This window comes from Cherax quadricarinatus, chromosome 1 (genome assembly GCF_038502225.1).
Source record: "Cherax quadricarinatus isolate ZL_2023a chromosome 1, ASM3850222v1, whole genome shotgun sequence".
Taxonomy (NCBI): domain Eukaryota; kingdom Metazoa; phylum Arthropoda; class Malacostraca; order Decapoda; family Parastacidae; genus Cherax; species Cherax quadricarinatus.
In genome coordinates, this window is record NC_091292.1 from 68,302,633 (window position 1) to 68,323,425 (window position 20,793).

A 20,793-nucleotide genomic window follows, 5' to 3' on the forward strand; every position below is an offset into this window, starting at 1 on the left:
AACATCACACAATGCACCCCCATACCTCTTAACATCTCGCACTGCACCCCACACCTCTTAATATCACACACTGCACCCCCATTCCTCTTAACATCAAGCACTACACCCCCACACCTCCTCTTAACATCACACACTGCACCCGCACACCTCTTAACATCACACACTGAAACCCCACACCTCTTAACATCACACACTTCACCCCCACACCTCTTAACATCACACACTGAACCCCCACACCTCTTATCATCACACACTGCACCCCCACATCCCCACCTCTTAACATCACACACTGCACCCCCACATCTCTTAACATCACACACTGCACCCGCACACCTCTTATCATCACACACTGCACCCCCACACCTCTTAACATCACACACTGCACACACGTCCTAGCATCACACACTGCACCCCCACACCTCTTAACATCACACACTGCACCCCCACACATCTTATCATCTCGCACTGCACCCCCACACCTCTTAATATCACACACTGCACCCCCACACATCTTAGCATCACACACTGCACCCCCACTCTTCTTAACATCACACACTACACGCCCACACCTCTTAACATCACACACTGCACCCTTACACCTCTTAACATCACACACTAATTCCCCACTCCTCTTAAGATCACACACTGCACCCCCCACACCTCTTAAAATCACACACTACACCCCCACACCTCTTAACATCACACACTGCACCCCCACACCTCTTAACATCACACACTGCACCCCCACACCTCTTAACATCACACACTGCACCCCCACACCTCTTTACATCACACACTACACCCCCACACCTCTTAACATCACACTCTACACCCCACACCTCTTAACATCACACACTCCACCCCCACACCTCTTAACATCACAAACTGCACCCTCACACCTCTTAACATCACACACTGCACCCCACACCTCTTAACATCACACTCTTAACATCACACACTGCACCCCCACGCCTCTTAACATCACACACTGCACCCCCACACCTCTTAACATCACACACTGCACCCCCACACCTCTTAACATCACACACTGCACCCCCACAGCTCTTTACATTACACTCATACCTCCTCGCACTGCACCCCACACCTCTTAATATCACACACTGCACCCCCACACCTCTTAACATTACACACTGCACACCCACACCTCTTTACATCACACACTACACCCCCACTCCTCTTAACATCACACGCTACACCCCCACATTTCTTAGCATCACACACTGCACCCCACATCTCTTAACATCACACACTGCACCCCCACACCTCTTAACATCATACACTGCACCCCTACACCTCTTAACATCACTCACTGCACCCCCACACATCTTAACATCAAACACTGCACCCCCACACCTCTTAACATCACACACTGTACCCCCACACATCTTAGCATCACACACTGCACCCCCACACCTCTTGACATCACACGCTGCACCCCCACACCTCTTAACATCACACACCACACCCCCACACCTCTTAACATCACACACTGCACCCCCACACCTCTTAACATCCCACACTACAACCCTACTCCTCTTAACATCACACGCTACACCCCTACACCTCTTCAGATCACACACTGCACCCCCACGCCACTTAACATCACAAACTGCACCCCACACCTCTTAACACCACACACTGCACCCTCACACCTCTTAACATCACACAATGCACCCCCACAACTATTAACATCACACACTGCACCCCCACACCTCTTAACATCACACACTGCACCCCCACTACTCTTAACATCACACACTGGACCCCCACACCTCTTAACATCACCCACTGCACCCCCACACATCTTAACATGACACACTGCACCCCAGCACCTCTTAACATCACACACTGCACCCCCACACATCTTAACATCACACACTGGACCCCCACACATCTTAACATCACACACTGCTCCCCCACACACTATACCCACCACAAACTTATCATCACTCACCTTATTCTGTCACACACTGCACCCCATACCTCTTAACATCACACACTGCACCCCCACACTTCTTAACATCACACACTGCACCCCCACACCTCTTAACATCACACACTGCACCCCCACAACTTTTAACAACACACACTGCATCCCCACACCTCTTAATATCACACATTGCACCCCCACACATCTTAACATGACACACTGGACCCTACACATCTCAACATCACACACTGTACCCACCACAAACTTATCATCACTCACCTTATTCTCTCACACACCTCATATTCCCACTCTTTATACCCCCACATACTTTATAACCCTCACACCACATACCCCACACACCTAATACCCCCACACTCACTTTATATCCCACACAATTTATACCCTTATACACCTAATACCCCCCACACCTTATATCCCCACACACCTTATATCCCCACACACCCTATATCCCCGCACACCTTATATCCCCACACACCTTATATCCCCACACACCTTATATTCCCACACACCTTATATCCCCTCACACCTTACATCCCCACACACCTTATATCCCCACACACCTTATATCCCCACACACCTTATATCCCCACACACCTTATATCCCCACACACCTTATATCCTCACACACCTTATATCCCCACACACCTTATATCCCTACACACCTTATAACCCAACAAACCTTATATCCCCTCACACCTTATATTCCCACACACCTTATATCCCTACACACACCTTATATCCCCACATACCTTATATCCCCACACACCTTATAACCCCACACACCTTATATCCCCACACACCTTATATCCCCTCACACCTTATATCCCCTCTCACCTTATATCCCCACACACCTAATATCCCTACACACCTTATAACCCAACAAACCTTATATCCCCTCACAAATTATATTCCCACACACCTTATATCCCCACACACACCTTATATCTCCACATACCTTATATCCCCACACACCTTATAACCCCACACACCTTATATCCCCACACACCTTATATCCCCTCACACCTTATATCCCCTCTCACCTTATATCCCCACACATCTTATTTCCCCACACACCTTATATTCCCACAACCTTATATCCCCACGCACCTTATATCCCCACACACCTTATATCCCCTCACACCTTATATTCCCACACACCTTATATCCCCACACACCTTATATCACCACACACCTTATATCCCCACACACCTTATATTCCCACACACCTTATATCCCCACACCTTATATCCCCACACACCTTATATTCCCACACAACTTATATCCCCACACACCTTATATCCCCAAACACCTTATATCCCCACACACCTTATATCCCCACATCTCTTATATTCCCACACACCTTATATCCCCACTCACCTTATATCCCCACACACCTTATATTCCCACACACCTTGTATCCTTACACATTTATATTCCCGCACACCTTATATCCCTACACACCTTATATCCCCACACACCTTATATCCCCACACCCCTTATATTCCCACACACCTTATATCCCCACACAACTTATATCCCCACACACCTTATATCCCCACACACCTTATATCCCCACACACCTTATATCCCCACACACCTTATATCCCCACACACCTTATACTCCCACACAACTTATATCTCCACAGACCTTTTATCCCCACACACCTTATCCCCACACACCTTATATTCCCACACACCTTATATCCCCACACACCTTATATCCCCACACACCTTATATTCCCTCACTCCTTATATCCCCACACACCTTATATCCCCACACACCTTAAATCCCCAGACAAATTGTATGCCCACACACCTTATATTCCTACACACCTTATATTCCCACACACATTATTTCCCCACACACCTTATATCCCCACACACCTTATATCCCCACACACCTTATATCCCCACACACCTTTTTTCCCCACACACCTTATATCCCCACACACCTTATATCCCCACACACCTTATATCCCCACACACCTAATACCCCACACACCTTATATCCTAACACACCTTATATCCCCACACACCTTATATCACCACACACCTTATAACCCCACACACCTTATGTCCCCACACACCTTATATCCCCACACACCTTATATCCCTACACACCTTATATCCCCACACACCTTATATTCCCTCACACCTTGTATCCCCACACACCTTATATCCCCACACACCTTATATTCTCACACACCTTATATCCCCACACACCTTACATTCCCGCACACCTTATATCCCCACACACCTTATATCCCCTCACCTTATATCCCTACACACCTTATATTCCCACACACCTTACAGTCCCACACACCTTATATCCCCGCACACCTTATATCCCCACACACCTTATATCCCCACACACCTTATATTCCCACACACCTTATATCCCCACACACCTTATATCCCCACACACCTTATATCCCCACACACCTTATATCCCCACACACCTTATATCCCCACACACCTCATATCCCCACTCACCTTATATCCCCACACATCTTATATCCCCACACACCTTATACTCCCACACACCTTATATCCCCACACACCTTATATCCCCACACACCTTGTATCCCCACATACCTTATATTCGCACACACCTTATATCCCCACACACCTTATATCCCCACACACCTTATATTCCCACACTTCTTATATCCCCACACACCTTATATCCCCACACACCTTATATCCCCACACACCTTATATGCCCACGCACCTTATATTCCCACACACCTTATATTCCCACGCACCTTATTTCCCCACACACCTTATATCCCCACACACCTTTTATCCCCACACACCTTATATCCCCACACACCTTATTTCCCCACACACCTTATGTCCCCACACACCTTATATCCCCACACACCTTGTATCCCCACACACCTTATAACCCCACACACCTTATATCCTAACTCACCTTATATCCCCACACACCTTGTATCCCCACACACCTTATAACCCCACAAACCTTATGTCCCCACACACCTTATATCCCCACACACCTTATATCCCTATACACCTTATATCCCCACACACCTTTTATTCCCACACAACTTATATCCCCACGCACCTTATATCCCCGCACACCTTATATCCTCACACACCTTATATTCCCACACACCTTATATCCCCGCACACCTTGTATTTCCGCTCACCTTATATCCCACACACCTTATATCCCCTCACGTTATATCCCCACACACCTTATATCCCTACGCACCTTATATCCCCACACACCTTATATTCCCACACAACTTATATCCCCACACACCTTATATCCCCACACACCTTATATCCCCACACACCTTATATCCCCACACACCTTATTTCCCCACACACCTTTTATCCCCACACTACTTATACTCGCACACACCCTATATCTCCACTCACCTTATATCCCCACACACCTTATATCCCCACACACCTTATATCCCCACACACCTTATATTCCCACACACCTTATATCCCCACACACCTTATATCCCCACACACCTTATATTCCCACACACCTTATATCCCCACACACCTTATATCCCTACACACCTTATATCCCCACACACCTTATATCCCCACACACCTTATATCCCCACACACCTTATATTCCCACACACCTTATATCCCCACACACCTTATATCCCCACACACCTTATATCCCCACACACCTTATATCCCCACACAACTTATATCCCCACACACCTTATATCCCCACACACCTTATATCCCCACACACCTTATATCCCCACACACCTTATATCCCCACACACCTTATATCCCCACACAACTTATATCCCCACACACCTTATATCCCCACACACCTTATTTCCCCACACACCTTATAATACTCTTCTAACCTTTTTCACTCCCATTAATTTCCCTCCCCAGATCTCACATCCCCTGTCACTCTCACCCTCTCTCAGTCTCTCCCCCATTCACCATCAACCCCCCCTCACTCTCACTCTTGATCTCACCCTCATTTTCAATTATCTTCTGACTAACACTCACTCTTACGCACACTCTCAAAAAGACTCGACTCTGACTGACTCTTACTTTAACCTACTCTCACTCTCAGTCACACTCTTACCAACACTCACTGTGACTCACTTTCACTCTTACTCTTCTTCTCACCCACGCTCACTCTAACCCCCACATTCACTTTAGCCCTCGCACTCACTCTAACCGCAACACTCACTCTCACTCTCACCTACACACTCACTTCACCTCCACCTCTCACACTCACCAACACTCACACAATACCCGCTCCCACTGTCACGCTCTCACTGTCACAATCCCTTTCACTCCGCACTCACTTTCTCTCCATAATCTTCCCCACATTCATCACTCTAACCCGCCACACTCATTCTCACCCAAAAACTCACTCTCAACTTCACATTCATGTTTACTCTCCACATTCATCCATTCCCACTCACCCCACTCTCACTCCCACACTCATCCATGCCCACTCGACCACACTCCCTCACACAGACTCTCCCCACTCTCACTCCCACACTCCTCTGGACACTTCTCCCTGCAGTTCGGTCCAGCTGAGTGTTCTCTTCCCTCCTGAAGTTCAGCTGCACGTCCGTCCACACCTGCTGATGGAGGGAGATGATGCTACCATTGTATGCAGTGCCTTAGCCAACCCCAGCGTCATCACCTATAGGTAAGGTCATCCATCATCACCTACAGGTAAGGTCGCCTCTAGCGTCATCACCTACAGGAAGGACACCTCCAGTATCATCACCTACAGGTAAGGTCACCTCTAGCGTCATCACCTACAGGAAGGACACCTCCAGCATCATCACCTACAGGTAAGGTCACTTCTGGCGTCATAACCTACTAATAAGGTCACTTCAGTGATCATCACCTACAGATAATGTCACCTCCAGAGTCATCGGGAGGCAAACTTATCTCAAGAATAAAGTCCAGAGGTAAGGTCACCTCCAGCATCACCATCTAGAGGTAAGGTCACCTCCAGCATCATCATCTAGAGGTAAGGTCACTTCCAGCGTCATAATCTAGAGGTAAGGTCACCTCCAGCATCATGGTCCAGAAATATGGTCACTTTCAGTATCACTACATACAAATAAGGTGACCTCCAGCATAATCATCAACAGGTAATGAAAACTCCATCAGCAGCGTCTAGAGGTAAGGTCACATCCGGCATCATCGCCAACAGGTAAGGTCACTAACAACATCATCTAGAGTTACGGTCACCTTCAGTATTATAACCTACAGGAAAGGTCACATCTAGCTTCATCATCTAGAGGAAAGGTCACCTATAATATCTTCACCTGAAGGTAGCGTCACATTAAGCAGCAGCATCTACCAGTAAGGTCACCTCCAGCATCATTGCCTACAGTTAAGGTCATCTTCAGTATTATCTACAACTAAGCTCAATTCCAACATCAACAGGTAAGGTAACCTCTTGCATAATCTACAGGTAAGGTCACCTACAGTTTCCTCTCCTAAAGGAATGGTCACCTCAAGCAGCGGCATCTACCAATAAGGTCAATTGCAGCAGCAGCATCTACAACTAAGATCACCTCCAGCAACACCTACAAGTAAGGTCAATTCTATTACCCCTACAAGTAAGGTCACCTCCACTATCACTACATTCAGGTAAGATCACCTCCAACATCACCTACAGTTAAGGTCACCTCTTGCAATACCTACAGGTAAGATCACCTACAGCATCACCTTTAGGTAAGGTCACCCCCAGCATCATCTACATGTAAGGTCACCTCCATCAGAAGCATCTACAGACAAAGTCGCCTCCAGCATCACTTACACGTAAGGTTATCTTCAGCATCATCTGCAAGTAAGGTCAGTTTCAACATCACCTAGAGGTAAGGTCACCTACAAGTAATGTCACCTCCAGAATCATCTGCATTCCAGCGTCATCACCTATATGAAGGGTCACCTAGTGTATCCACTACAGGTATCGTTACCTCTAGCTGAAGCATCCGCAGATAAGGTCAACTCGAGTATCATCTACAAGTACTGTCACCTCCAGCATCATCTACAGGGGTCACCTCCAACTTCACCTAGAGGTAATGTCACCTAAAGGTAATGTCACCTCCAGCAGCAGCATCTATAAGTAAGGTCGCCTCAAGCATCATCTACAGGTAAGATCACTCCAGCAGCATCACCTACAAGGTCATCTTCAGTATTATCATTTACAGGCAAGGCCACCTCTTTATGTACAAGCAAGATCACCACCATCATCATCACCTACACGGTCACCTCTAGCATCACCTACATTTAGGGTCAGCTCCAGCATCACCTTCTGACAAGGTTACATTAAGTACTACCTACAGGTAAGGTCACCACCAGCATCACTTTCAAGGTCACCTCAGCATCACCGCCAGGTGTCTACTGTTAATTCCCCTTATGACTGGTGGGAGGCTGTTGAACAGTCTTGGGCAGCGAACACTTATGGTGTTTTCTCTTAGTATACCAATGCGCCCCTACTTTTCACAGGGGTATTTTGCACCAAATGCCCAGGTCAGTTCCGTCATCACCTACAGGCAAGGTTACCACAGGCATACTCACTTACAGGCAAGGTCACCACCAGCATTCTCACCTACAGGCAAGGTCACCACCAGCATCCTCACCTACAGGCAAGGACACCACCAGCATCATCACCTACAGGCAAGGTCACCACCAGCATCCTCGCCTACAGGCAAGGACACCACCAGCATCATCACCTACAGGCAAGGTCACCACCAGCATCCTCGCCTACAGGCAAGGACACCACCAGCATCATCACCTACAGGCAAGGTCACCACCAGCATCCTCACCTACAGGCAAGGACACCACCAGCATCCTCACCTACAGGCAAGGTCTCCACCAGCATCATCACCTACAAAATCACCCTCCAGTACCACCTACAGGTAAGGCCATCACCAGCATCTTCACCTTCACGGTCACCTCCATCACCTACAGTTAAAGTCATCTCCAGCATCACCCACAGGTAAGGTCACCAGCATTTTCACCTAGGTCACCTTCAGCATCACCTATAGGTAAGGTCACCTCAGCATCGTCTACAAGGTCAGCTCCAGTATCATCTACTGGTAAGGTCAGGTCCAGTATCACCCACAGGTAAGGTCGGTTTCTGCATCAGTATCTACAGGTAAGGTCAGGTAGTAGGTTGGTAGATAGCAACCACCCAGGGAGGTACTACCATCCTGCCAGATGACTGTGAAACAGAAACCTGTAACTGTTTTACATGATGGTAGGATTGCTGGTGTCTCTTTTCTGTCTCATAAACACACTGGATAACAGGGATATCTTGCTACTTCTACTTAGGTCACACTACACAGGCACGGACATACATATTATATATATATATATATATATATATATATATATATATATATATATATATATATATATATATATATATATATATATATATATATTTATATACACATCTAAGTTTTTCTTTTTCTTAATAGCTCTTGCTCTCGTTTTTTTTTTCTCTCTCCCTATTGTCCATGGGGGAAGTGGAAAAGAATCTTTCCTCCGTAAGCCATGTGGGTCGTATGAGGCGACTAAAATGCCGGGAGCAATGGGCTAGTAACCCCTTCTCCTGTAGACATTTACTAAAAATCAGAAGAAGAAAAACTTTATAAAACTGGGATGCTTGAATGTGCGTGGATGTAGTGCGGATGACAAGAAACAGATGATTGCTGATGTTATGAATGAAAAGAAGTTGGATGTCCTGACCCTAAGTGAAACAAAGCTGAAGGGGGTAGGGGAGTTTCGGTGGGGGGAAATAAATGGGATTAAATCTGGAGTATCTGAGAGAGTTAGAGCTAAGGAAGGGGTAGCAATAATGTTGAAGGACCAGTTATGGAAGTAGAAGAGGGAATATAAATGTGTAAATTCAAGGATTATGTGGATTAAAATAAGGGTCGGATGTGAAAAATGGGTCATAATAAGCGTGTATGCACCTGGAGAAGAGATGAGCGTAGAGGAGAGAGAGAGATTTTGGGAGATGTTAAGCGAATGTATAGGAACCTTTGAACCAAGTGAGAGAGTAATTGTGGTAGGGGACCTAAATGCTAAAGTGGGAGAAACATTTAGAAAGAGTGTGGTAGGTAAGTTTGGGGTGCCAGGTATAAATGATAATGGGAGCCCTTTGACTGAACTTTGTATAGAAAGGGGTTTAGTTATAAGTAATACGTATTTTAAGAAAAAGAAGATAAATGAGTATACAAGATATGAAGAAGGGCATAATGACAGTAGTTTGTTGAACTATGAATTGGTAGATGAAAGACTGTTGAGTAGACTTCAGGATGTACATATTTATAGAGGGGCCACAGATATATCAAATCACTTTCTAGTTGTAGCTACAGTGAGAGTAAAAGGTAGATGGGATACAAGGAAAACAGATGCAGCTATTAAGAGAGAGAGGTGAAGGTGTGTAAACTATAAGAGGAGGCAGTTAGGATAAGATATAAACAACTACTGGAGGATAGATGGGCTAGTGAGAGTATAGGCAATGGGGTCGAAGATGTATGGGGTAAGTTTAAGAATGTACTGTTAGCGTGTTCAGTAGAAGTTTGTGGTTACAGGAAAGTGGGTGCGGGAGGGAAGAAGAGCGATTGGTGGAATGATGATGTAAAGAGAGTAGTAAGGGAGAAAAAGTTAGCATATGAGAGGTTTTACAAAGTAGAAGTGATGCAAGGATGGAAGAGTATATGGAGAAAAAAAGAGAGGTTAAGAGAGTAGTGAAGCAATGTAAAAGGAGAGCAACTCAGAGAGTGGGTGAGATGTTATCATCAAATTTTGTTGAAAATAAGAAAAAGTTTTGGAGATTAATAAGTTGAGGAAGCCTAGAGAACAAATGGATTTGACACTTAAAAATAGGAGAGGAGAGTTATTAAATGGAGAGTTTGGGGTATCGGGAAGATGGAAGGAATATTTTGAGGACTTGTTAATTGTTGATGAAGATAGGGAAGCTGTGATTTCGTGTATAGGGCAAGGAGGAATAACTTCTTGTAGGAGTGAGGAAGAGCCAGTTGTGAGTGAGGGGGAAGTTCGTGAGGCAGTGGGTAGAATGAAAGGGGGTAAGGCAGCTGGGAATGATGGGATAAAGACAGAAATGTTAAAAGCAGGTAGAGTTATAGTTTTGGAGCGGTTTGTGCTATTTTTTAATAAATGTATGGAAGAGGGTAAGGTACCTAGGGGTTGGCAGAAAGCATGTATAGTTCCTTTGTATAAAGGCAAAGGGGATAAAAGAGAGTGCAAAAATTATAGGGGAACAAGTCTGTTGAGTATATCTGGTGAAGTGTATGGTAGAGTTATTGTTGAAAGAATTAAGAGTAAGACAGAGAGTAGGATAGCAGACGAACAAGGAGGCTTTAGGAAGGGTGAGGGGGGGTTGTGGACCAAGTGTTTACAGTGAAACATATAGGTGAACAGTATTTAGATAAGGGTAAAGAGGGTTTTGTGGCGTTTATGGATTTGGAAAAGGCGCATGACAGGGTGGATACGGGGGCAATGTGGCAGATGTTGCAGGTGTATGGTGTAGGAGGTAGGTTACTGAAAGCAGTGAACAGTTTTTATGAGGACAGCGAGACTCAGGTTAGAGTATGTAGGAAAGAGGGAGATTATTTCCCAGTAAAAGTAGGCCTTAGACAAGGATGTGTGATGTCACCGTGGTTGTTTAATATATTTATAGATGGGGTCGTAAGAGAAGTGAATGCGAGGGTCTTGGCAAGAGGCGTGGAGTTAAAAGATAAAGAAACAGACACAAAGTGGGAGTTGTCACAGCTGCTCTTTGCTGATGACACTGTGCTCATGGAGATTCTGAAGAGAAGTTGCAGAGGTTGGTGGATGAATTTGGTAGGGTATGTAAAAGAAGAAAATTAAAAGTGAATATAGGAAAGAGTAAGGTAATGAGGATAACAAAAAGATTAGGTGACGAAAGAGTAGATATCAGATTGGAGGGAGAGAGTATGGAGGATGTGAATGTATTCATATATTTAGAAGTGGACGTGTCAGCAGATGGGTCTATGAAGGATGAGGTGAATCACAGAATCGATGAGGGAAAAAGGGTGAGTGGTGCACTTAGGAGTCTGTGGAGACAAAGAACTTGGTCCATGAAAGCAAAAAGGGGAATATATGAGGGTATAGTTGTACCAACGCTCTTATATGGGTGTGAAGCATGGATGATGAATGTTGGAGTGAGGAGAAGGCTGGAGGCAGTGGAGATGTCATGTCTGAGGGCAATGTGTGGTGTGAATATAATGCAGAGAATTCGTAGTTTGGAAATTATGAGAAGGTGTGGGATTACCAAACCTATTATCCAGAGGGATGAGGAGGGGTTGCTGAGGTGGTTTGGACATGTAGAGAGAATGGAGCAAAACAGATTGACTTCGAGAGTTTATAAATCTGTAGTGGAGGGAAGGAGGGGTAGGGGTCGGCCTAGGAAGGGTTGGAGGGAGGGGGTAAAGGAGGTTTTGTGTGCAAGGGGCTTGGACTTCCAGCAAGCATGTGTGAGCGTATTTGATAGGAGTGAATGGAGACAAATGGTTTATAATATTTGACGTGCTGTTGGAGTGTGAGCAAAGTAACATTTATGAAGGGATTCAGGGAAACCGGCAGGCCGGACTTGAGTCCTGGAGATGGGAAGTACAGTGCCTGCACTCTGAAGGAGGGGTGTTAATGTTGCAGTTTTATAACTGTAGTGTAAAGCACCCTTCTGGCAAGACATTGACGGAGTGAATGATGATGAAAGGTTTTCTTTTTCGGGCCACCCTGCCTTGGTGGAAATCGGCCGATGTGTTAAAAAAAAAAGGTCAACACAAGCATCACCTGCTGGTAAGATCATTTCTAGTATCATCCACCGGTGAGGTCACCCCAGCTTCATTACGTAATATCTTTATTTTACTACAAGTACGTGTACAAGGTATACAGGCCTAGCTTACATCAGTGACATACTACAATATAGAAAGCCGCTTGTTATGCTCAGGATTTCGGGCAAATTAGGTCCTTGTCCCAGGATGCGACCCACACCAGTCGACTAACACCCAGGTACCCATTTTACTGATGGGGAACATAGACAACAGGTGGAAAGAAACACGTCCAATGTTTCTACTCGGGCTGGGAATCTAACCCAGGTCCTCGCCGTGTGAAGCGAGAGCGTTAGCCACCAGGCCACCAGAGCCACAGCTAAGGCCGCCTCCAGCATCACCTTCAGCTAATGTCACCTTCAGCATTATCTACAGGTATGGTCCCCTCTTTCACCTACATGTAATCTCACCACAAGCAGAAATATCTACAAGAAAGGTTACCTCCAACATTATATAAAGGTAAGGTCACTTACAGCATCATCTTCAAGTATGGTTATTTCCACAGTCATTTACAAGGTCACCTCCATCACCTACAAGTAAGGTCACCTCTAACAGCACCACCTACAGGTAAGGTTATCTCCAGCATCATCACCTGCGCGCAAGGTCACTTCCAGCTTCATCATTCACATGGTCACTTCCAGCATCATCTACAAGTAAGGTCACCTCAGCATCATAATCCATAAGATCACCTCCTATATCACCTGGAGGTAAAGTCACCTCCAGCAGCATCACCTACAGGGAAGCTCGTCTTCAGCATCATCACCTATAGGTAAGGTCACTTCCAGCAGCTTCACCTATAGGTAAAGTCACCTCCAGCATTATCTACATTTAAGGTCACCCCCGTTATCACCAATTACAAAGTCACCTCCATCATCATCTATAGGTAAGGTCAACACCAGCATCATCACTTACATGGTCACCTCCAGCATCACCTACAGTTAAGGTCACCTCCAGATTCATTTACAGGTAAGGTCACCACCAGCATCATCACCTACAAAGTCACCTCAGCATAACCTACAGGTAAGGTCACAGCATCTTAACCTACAAGGACACCTTCGACATCACCTACAGGTAAGGTCTACAAAGTCAGCTCCAGCATCACCTACTGGTAAGGTCAGCTCCAACATCACCTACTGGTAAGGTCAGTTCCAGCAACACCTGCAGGTAAGGTCACCTCCTGCTTCATCACCGTAAGAGAAAAAAGAGAGATGGGGGGTTTTCCCTGAGGAAAATGTTTGTGGAAAACTAAACTGATAAGAAATATAACAGAAAGAGAATAAAGTCCAATGAATTATGACTTTTAATATTAAATAATAACATGAAAGAAAGACACAAATTAATGTACATGGATCAGAGGATCAGTGACACAAGGACAGATGTCATTGAGACAGTTTGGAATTCGTCCACAAGGTGACGTTGTGACGGGTCTCAGCACTATGTGGTAGATAATGAGTACAACGTTGAGTCACAAGTAGGCCTTTGATTGGTTCAGTGGAGACTGACTCATGAAGAAAAATATTTGGCCAGACGCCTCAGGGATGATGATCTGTACCTCAGTCATATGAGCGTCCAAGACCCCGCTTGAGGTATGTATACAGGTAGTGCAAAATAAAATCCCGTTTGCTTCCAGATCTCTCTTTATGGGAAATTAAGACATAAATTGAGAACTGGGAGACAACAAGAGGTTATATGAACAAAGTGTAAGGCCAACGCATTAGATAATACTCAACAAAAGTAAGAAAATGTATTTGAAGTCAATGATACAATAGAAAGTTCCTGATCATTAACCTGGTCGTAGAGACCAGGTTAATGGTTATACCTGGTGTTATACCTTCTAGATATAACACTAAATGAAAGCGTTAATAGCTGACGTAGACTGCAGGGCGGGTGTAGGTGAAGTGAGGAGTCAAGAAGCGACTTCCCTGAAGAAAGACGGAGAAGAACAGAAGAGAAACCCCAAAGAATAATGAGGAAAGACGTCAGATGACGAATTGTGAAAAAAATTAAGGGAATCCCTCATTAGATGGCGCTACATATGACCCATCCCGAGAGAGAACTGAAGACCCTAACAATCGGACTACAGTTATATGAATCAAACAAACACTGTCTACCCCGTTTCATTAAAAAAAAAAAAACTCATCGAAGTCTTACATCAGGAGATAATATTTGGAATTTAACTACAGTACTGACAAGATTCATTTCAGAAACCTGACGTTGAATCATTAAAAATTTTCCAAATATTTCATTTGACGATTGAGTGTCAGCTTCAAGTGTCAAAACTTCGTCAAACAAGATAACATTTTAACCCCTTCATTCCCAGAATGATGGCATAATATTCCTTTTCTACACTCGTTTTGGTCCGACTCGGATCATTAACTAGTGACTAGTGACTAGTTTACTAGTGACTAGTTAACTAGTGACTAGTTAACTAGTGACTAGTTAACTAGTGACTAGTTAACTAGTGACTAGTTAATGGTCCGAGTCGGACCAAAATATAGACATAAGTTTCATTATCCTATGTGCAGGAATTATTTATCTATTGTTCCAGTAACAGTATTGTTCCAGTAACAGTATTGTTCCAGTAACAGTATTGTTCCAGTAACAGTATTGTTCTAGTAACAGTGTTGTACCAGTAACAGTATTGTTCCAGTAACAGTATTGTTCCAGTAACAGTATTGTTCCAGTAACAGTATTGTTCCTATTGTTCCAGTAACAGTATTGTTCCAGTAACAGTATTGTTCCAGTAACGGTATTGTTCCAGTAACAGTATTGTTCCTATTGTTCCAGTAACAGTATTGTTCCAGTAACAGTATTGTTCCAGTAACAGTATTGTTCCAGTAACAGTATTGTTCCAGTAACAGTATTGTTCCAGTAACAGTATTGTTCCAGTAACGGTATTGTTCCAGTAACAGTATTGTTCCAGTAACGGTATTGTTCCAGTAACAGTATTGTTCCAGTAACGGTATTGTTCCAGTAACAGTATTGTTCCAGTAACAGTATTGTTCCAGTAACAGTATTGTTCCAGTAACAGTATTGTTCCAGTAACAGTGTTGTTCCAGTAACAGTATTGTTCCAGTATTGTTCCAGTAACAGTATTGTTCCAGTAACAGTATTGTTCCAGTAACAGTATTGTTCCAGTAACGGTATTGTTCCAGTAACAGCATTGTTCCAGTAACAGTATTGTTCCAGTAACAGTATTGTTCCAGTAACAGTATTGTTCCAGTAACAGTATTGTTCCAGTAACAGTATTGTTCCAGTAACGGTATTGTTCCAGTAACAGTATTGTTCCAGTAACAGTATTGTTCCAGTAACAGTATTGTTCCAGAAACAGTATTGTTCCAGTAACAGAATTGTTCCAGTAACAGTATTGTTCCAGTAACAGTATTGTTCCAGTAACAGTATTGTTCTAGTAACAGTGTTGTTCCAGTAACAGTATTGTTCCAGTAACAGTATTGTTCCAGTAACAGTATTGTTCCAGTAACAGTATTGTTCCAGTAACAGTATTGTTCCAGTAACAGCATTGTTCCAGTAACAGTATTGTTCCAGTAACGGTATTGTTCCAGTAACAGTATTGTTCCAGTAACAGTATTGTTCCAGTAACAGTATTGTTCCGGAAACAGTATTATTCCAGTAACAGTATTGTTCCAGTAACAGTATTGTTCCAGTAACAGTATTGTTCCAGTAACAGTATTGTTCTAGTAAGTGTTGTTCCAGTAACAGTATTGTTCCAGTAACAGTATTGTTCCAGTAACAGTATTGTTCCAGTAACAGTATTGCTCCAGTAACAGTATTGTTCCAGTAACGGTATTGTTCCAGTAACAGTATTGTTCCAGTAACAGTATTGTTCCAGTAACAGTATTGTTCCAGAAACAGTATTGTTCCAGTAACAGTATTGTTCTAGTAACAGTGTTGTTCCAGTAACAGTATTGTTCCAGTAACAGTATTGTTCCAGTAACAGTATTGTTCCAGTAACAGTATTGTTCCAGTAACAGTATTGTTCCAGTAACGGTATTGTTCCAGTAACAGTATTGTTCCAGTAACAGTATTGTTCCAGTAACAGTATTGTTCCAGAAACAGTATTGTTCCAGTAACAGTATTGTTCCAGTAACAGTATTGTTCCAGTAACAGTATTGTTCCAGTAACAGTATTGTTCCAGTAACAGTATTGTTCCAGAAACAGTATTGTTCCAGTAACAGTATTGTTCCAGTAACAGTATTGTTCCAGTAACAGTATTGTTCCAGTAACAGTATTGTTCTAGTAACAGTGTTGTTCCTGTAACAGTATTGTTCCAGTAACAGTATTGTTCTAGTAACGGTATTGTTCCAGTAACAGTATTGTTCCAGTAACAGTATTGTTCCAGTAACGGTATTGTTCCAGTAACAGTATTGTTCCAGTAACAGTATTGTTCCAGTAACAGTATTGTTCCAGAAACAGTATTGTTCCAGTAACAGTATTGTTCCAGTAACAGTATTGTTCCAGTAACAGTATTGTTCCAGTAACAGTATTGTTCTAGTAACAGTGTTGTTCCAGTAACAGTATTGTTCCAGTAACAGTATTGTTCTAGTAACGGTATTGTTCCAGTAACAGTATTGTTCCAGTAACAGTATTGTTCCAGTAACAGTATTGTTCCAGTAACAGTATTGTTCCAGTAACAGCATTGTTCCAGTAACAGTGTTGTTCCAGTAACAGTATTGTTCCAGTAACAGTATTGTTCCAGTAACGGTATTGTTCCAGTAACAGTATTGTTCCAGTAAGAGTATTGTTCCAGTAACAGTATTGTTCCAGTAACAGTATTGTTCCAGTAACAGTATTGTTCCAGTAACAGTATTGTTCCAGTAACAGTATTGTTCCAGTAACAGTATTGTTCTAGTAACAGTGTTGTTCCAGTAACAGTATTGTTCCAGTAACAGTATTGTTCTAGTAACGGTATTGTTCCAGTAACAGTATTGTTCCAGTAACAGTATTGTTCCAGTAACAGTATTGTTCCAGTAACAGTATTGTTCTAGTAACAGTATTGTTCCAGTAACAGTATTGTTCCAGTAACAGTATTGTTCCAGTAACAATATTGTTCCAGTAACAGTATTGTTCCTGTAACAGTATTGTTCCAGTAACAGCATTGTTCCAGTAACAGTATTGTTCCAGTAACAGTATTGTTCCAGTAACAGTATTGTTCCAGTAACAGTATTGTTCCAGTAACAGTATTGTTCTAGCAACAGTATTGTTCCAGTAACAGTATTGTTCCAGTAACAGTATTGTTCCAGTAACAGTATTGTTCCAGTAACAGTATTGTTCTAGTAACAGTATTGTTCCAGTAACAGTATTGTTCCAGTAACAGTATTGTTCCAGTAACAGTATTGTTCCAGTAACAGTATTGTTCTAGTAACAGTATTGTTCCAGTAACAGTATTGTTCCAGTAAGAGCATTGTTCCAGTAACAGTATTGTTCCAGTAACAGTATTGTTCTAGTAACAGTATTGTTCCAGTAACAGTATTGTTCCAGTAACAGTATTGTTCCAGTAACAGTATTGTTCCAGTAACAGTATTGTTCCAGTAACAGTATTGTTCTAGTAACAGCATTGTTCCAGTAACAGTATTGTTCCAGTAAGAGCATTGTTCCAGTAACAGTATTGTTCCAGTAACAGTATTGTTCCAGTAACAGTATTGTTCTAGTAACAGTATTGTTCCAGTAACAGTATTGTTCCAGTAACAGTGTTGTTCCAGTAACAGTATTGTTCCAGTATTGTTCCAGTAACAGTATTGTTCCAGTAACAGTATTGTTCCAGTAACAGTATTGTTCCAGTAACAGTATTGTTCCAGTAACAGTATTGTTCAGTATTGTTCCAGTAACAGTATTTTTCTAGTAACAGTATTGTTCCAGTAACAGTATTGTTCTAGTAACAGTATTGTTCTAGTAACAGTATTGTTCCAGTAACAGTATTGTTCTAGTAACAGTATTGTTCCAGTAACAGTGTTGTTTCAGAAACAGTATTGTTCCAGTAACAGTATTGTTCTAGTAACAGTATTGTTCCAGTAACAGTATTGTTCCAGTAACAGTATTGTTCTAGTAACAGTGTTGTTCCAGTAACAGTATTGTTCTAATAACAGTATTGTTGCAGTAACAGTATTGTTCCAGTAACAGTATTGTTCCAGTAACAGTATTATTCTAGTAACAGTATTGTTCCAGTAACAGTGTTGTTCCAGTAACAGTATTGTTCCAGTATTGTTCCAGTAACAGTATTGTTCCAGTAACAGTATTGTTCCAGTAACAGTATTGTTCCAGTAACAGTATTGTTCCAGTAACGGTATTGTTCCAGTAACAGTATTGTTCCAGTAACAGTATTGTTCCAGTAACAGTATTGTTCCAGTAACAGTATTGTTCCAGTAACAGTATTGTTCCAGTAACGGTATTGTTCCAGTAACAGTATTGTTCCAGTAACAGTATTGTTCCAGTAACAGTATTGTTCCAGAAACAGTATTGTTCCAGTAACAGTATTGTTCCAGTAACAGTATTGTTCCAGTAACAGTATTGTTCCAGTAACAGTATTGTTATAGTAACAGTGTTGTTCCAGTAACAGTATTGTTCCAGTAACAGTATTTTTCCAGTAACAGTATTGTTCCAGTAACAGTATTGTTCCAGTAACAGTATTGTTCCAGTAACAGTATTGTTCCAGTAACAGTATTGTTCCAGTAACAGTATTGTTCCAGTAACGGTATTGTTCCAGTAACAGTATTGTTCCAGTAACAGTATTGTTCCAGTAACAGTATTGTTCCGGAAACAGTATTGTTACAGTAACAGTATTGTTCCAGTAACAGTATTGTTCCAGTAACAGTATTGTTCCAGTAACAGTATTGTTCTAGTAACAGTGTTGTTCCAGTAACAGTATTGTTCCAGTAACAGTAACAGTATTGTTCCAGTAACAGTATTGTTCCAGTAACAGTATTGCTCCAGTAACAGTATTGTTCCAGTAACGGTATTGTTCCAGTAACAGTATTGTTCCAGTAACAGTATTGTTCCAGTAACAGTATTGTTCCAGAAACAGTATTGTTCCAGTAACAGTATTGTTCTAGTAACAGTGTTGTTCCAGTAACAGTATTGTTCCAGTAACAGTATTGTTCCAGTAACAGTATTGTTCCAGTAACAGTATTGTTCCAGTAACAGTATTGTTCCAGTAACGGTATTGTTCCAGTAACAGTATTGTTCCAGTAACAGTATTGTTCCAGTAACAGTATTGTTCCAGAAACAGTATTGTTCCAGTAACAGTATTGTTCCAGTAACAGTATTGTTCCAGTAACAGTATTGTTCCAGTAACAGTATTGTTCTAGTAACAGTGTTGTTCCTGTAACAGTATTGTTCCAGTAACAGTATTGTTCTAGTAACGGTATTGTTCCAGTAACAGTATTGTTCCAGTAACAGTATTGTTCCAGTAACGGTATTGTTCCAGTAACAGTATTGTTCCAGTAACAGTATTGTTCCAGTAACAGTATTGTTCCAGAAACAGTATTGTTCCAGTAACAGTATTGTTCCAGTAACAGTATTGTTCCAGTAACAGTATTGTTCCAGTAACAGTATTGTTCTAGTAACAGTGTTGTTCCAGTAACAGTATTGTTCCAGTAACAGTATTGTTCTAGTAACGGTATTGTTCCAGTAACAGTATTGTTCCAGTAACAGTATTGTTCCAGTAACAGTATTGTTCCAGTAACAGTATTGTTCCAGTAACAGCATTGTTCCAGTAACAGTGTTGTTCCAGTAACAGTATTGTTCCAGTAACAGTATTGTTCCAGTAACGGTATTGTTCCAGTAACAGTATTGTTCCAGTAAGAGTATTGTTCCAGTAACAGTATTGTTCCAGTAACAGTATTGTTCCAGTAACAGTATTGTTCCAGTAACAGTATTGTTCCAGTAACAGTATTGTTCCAGTAACAGTATTGTTCTAGTAACAGT

At 42.6% G+C, this 20,793-nt stretch overlaps 1 protein-coding gene across 1 annotated transcript in view; it reads left to right on the top strand.

The window, feature by feature from the left end:
• The window catches only part of LOC128685431 (irregular chiasm C-roughest protein-like), a 399,092-nt gene that overhangs the window by 121,059 nt on the left and 257,240 nt on the right, over nucleotides 1–20,793 (top strand). Inside the window, exon 8 of the mRNA XM_070085947.1 lies at nucleotides 6,522–6,650. Coding sequence (XP_069942048.1) covers nucleotides 6,522–6,650 — 129 coding nt within the window. The remainder of the gene's footprint in view (nucleotides 1–6,521; nucleotides 6,651–20,793) is intronic.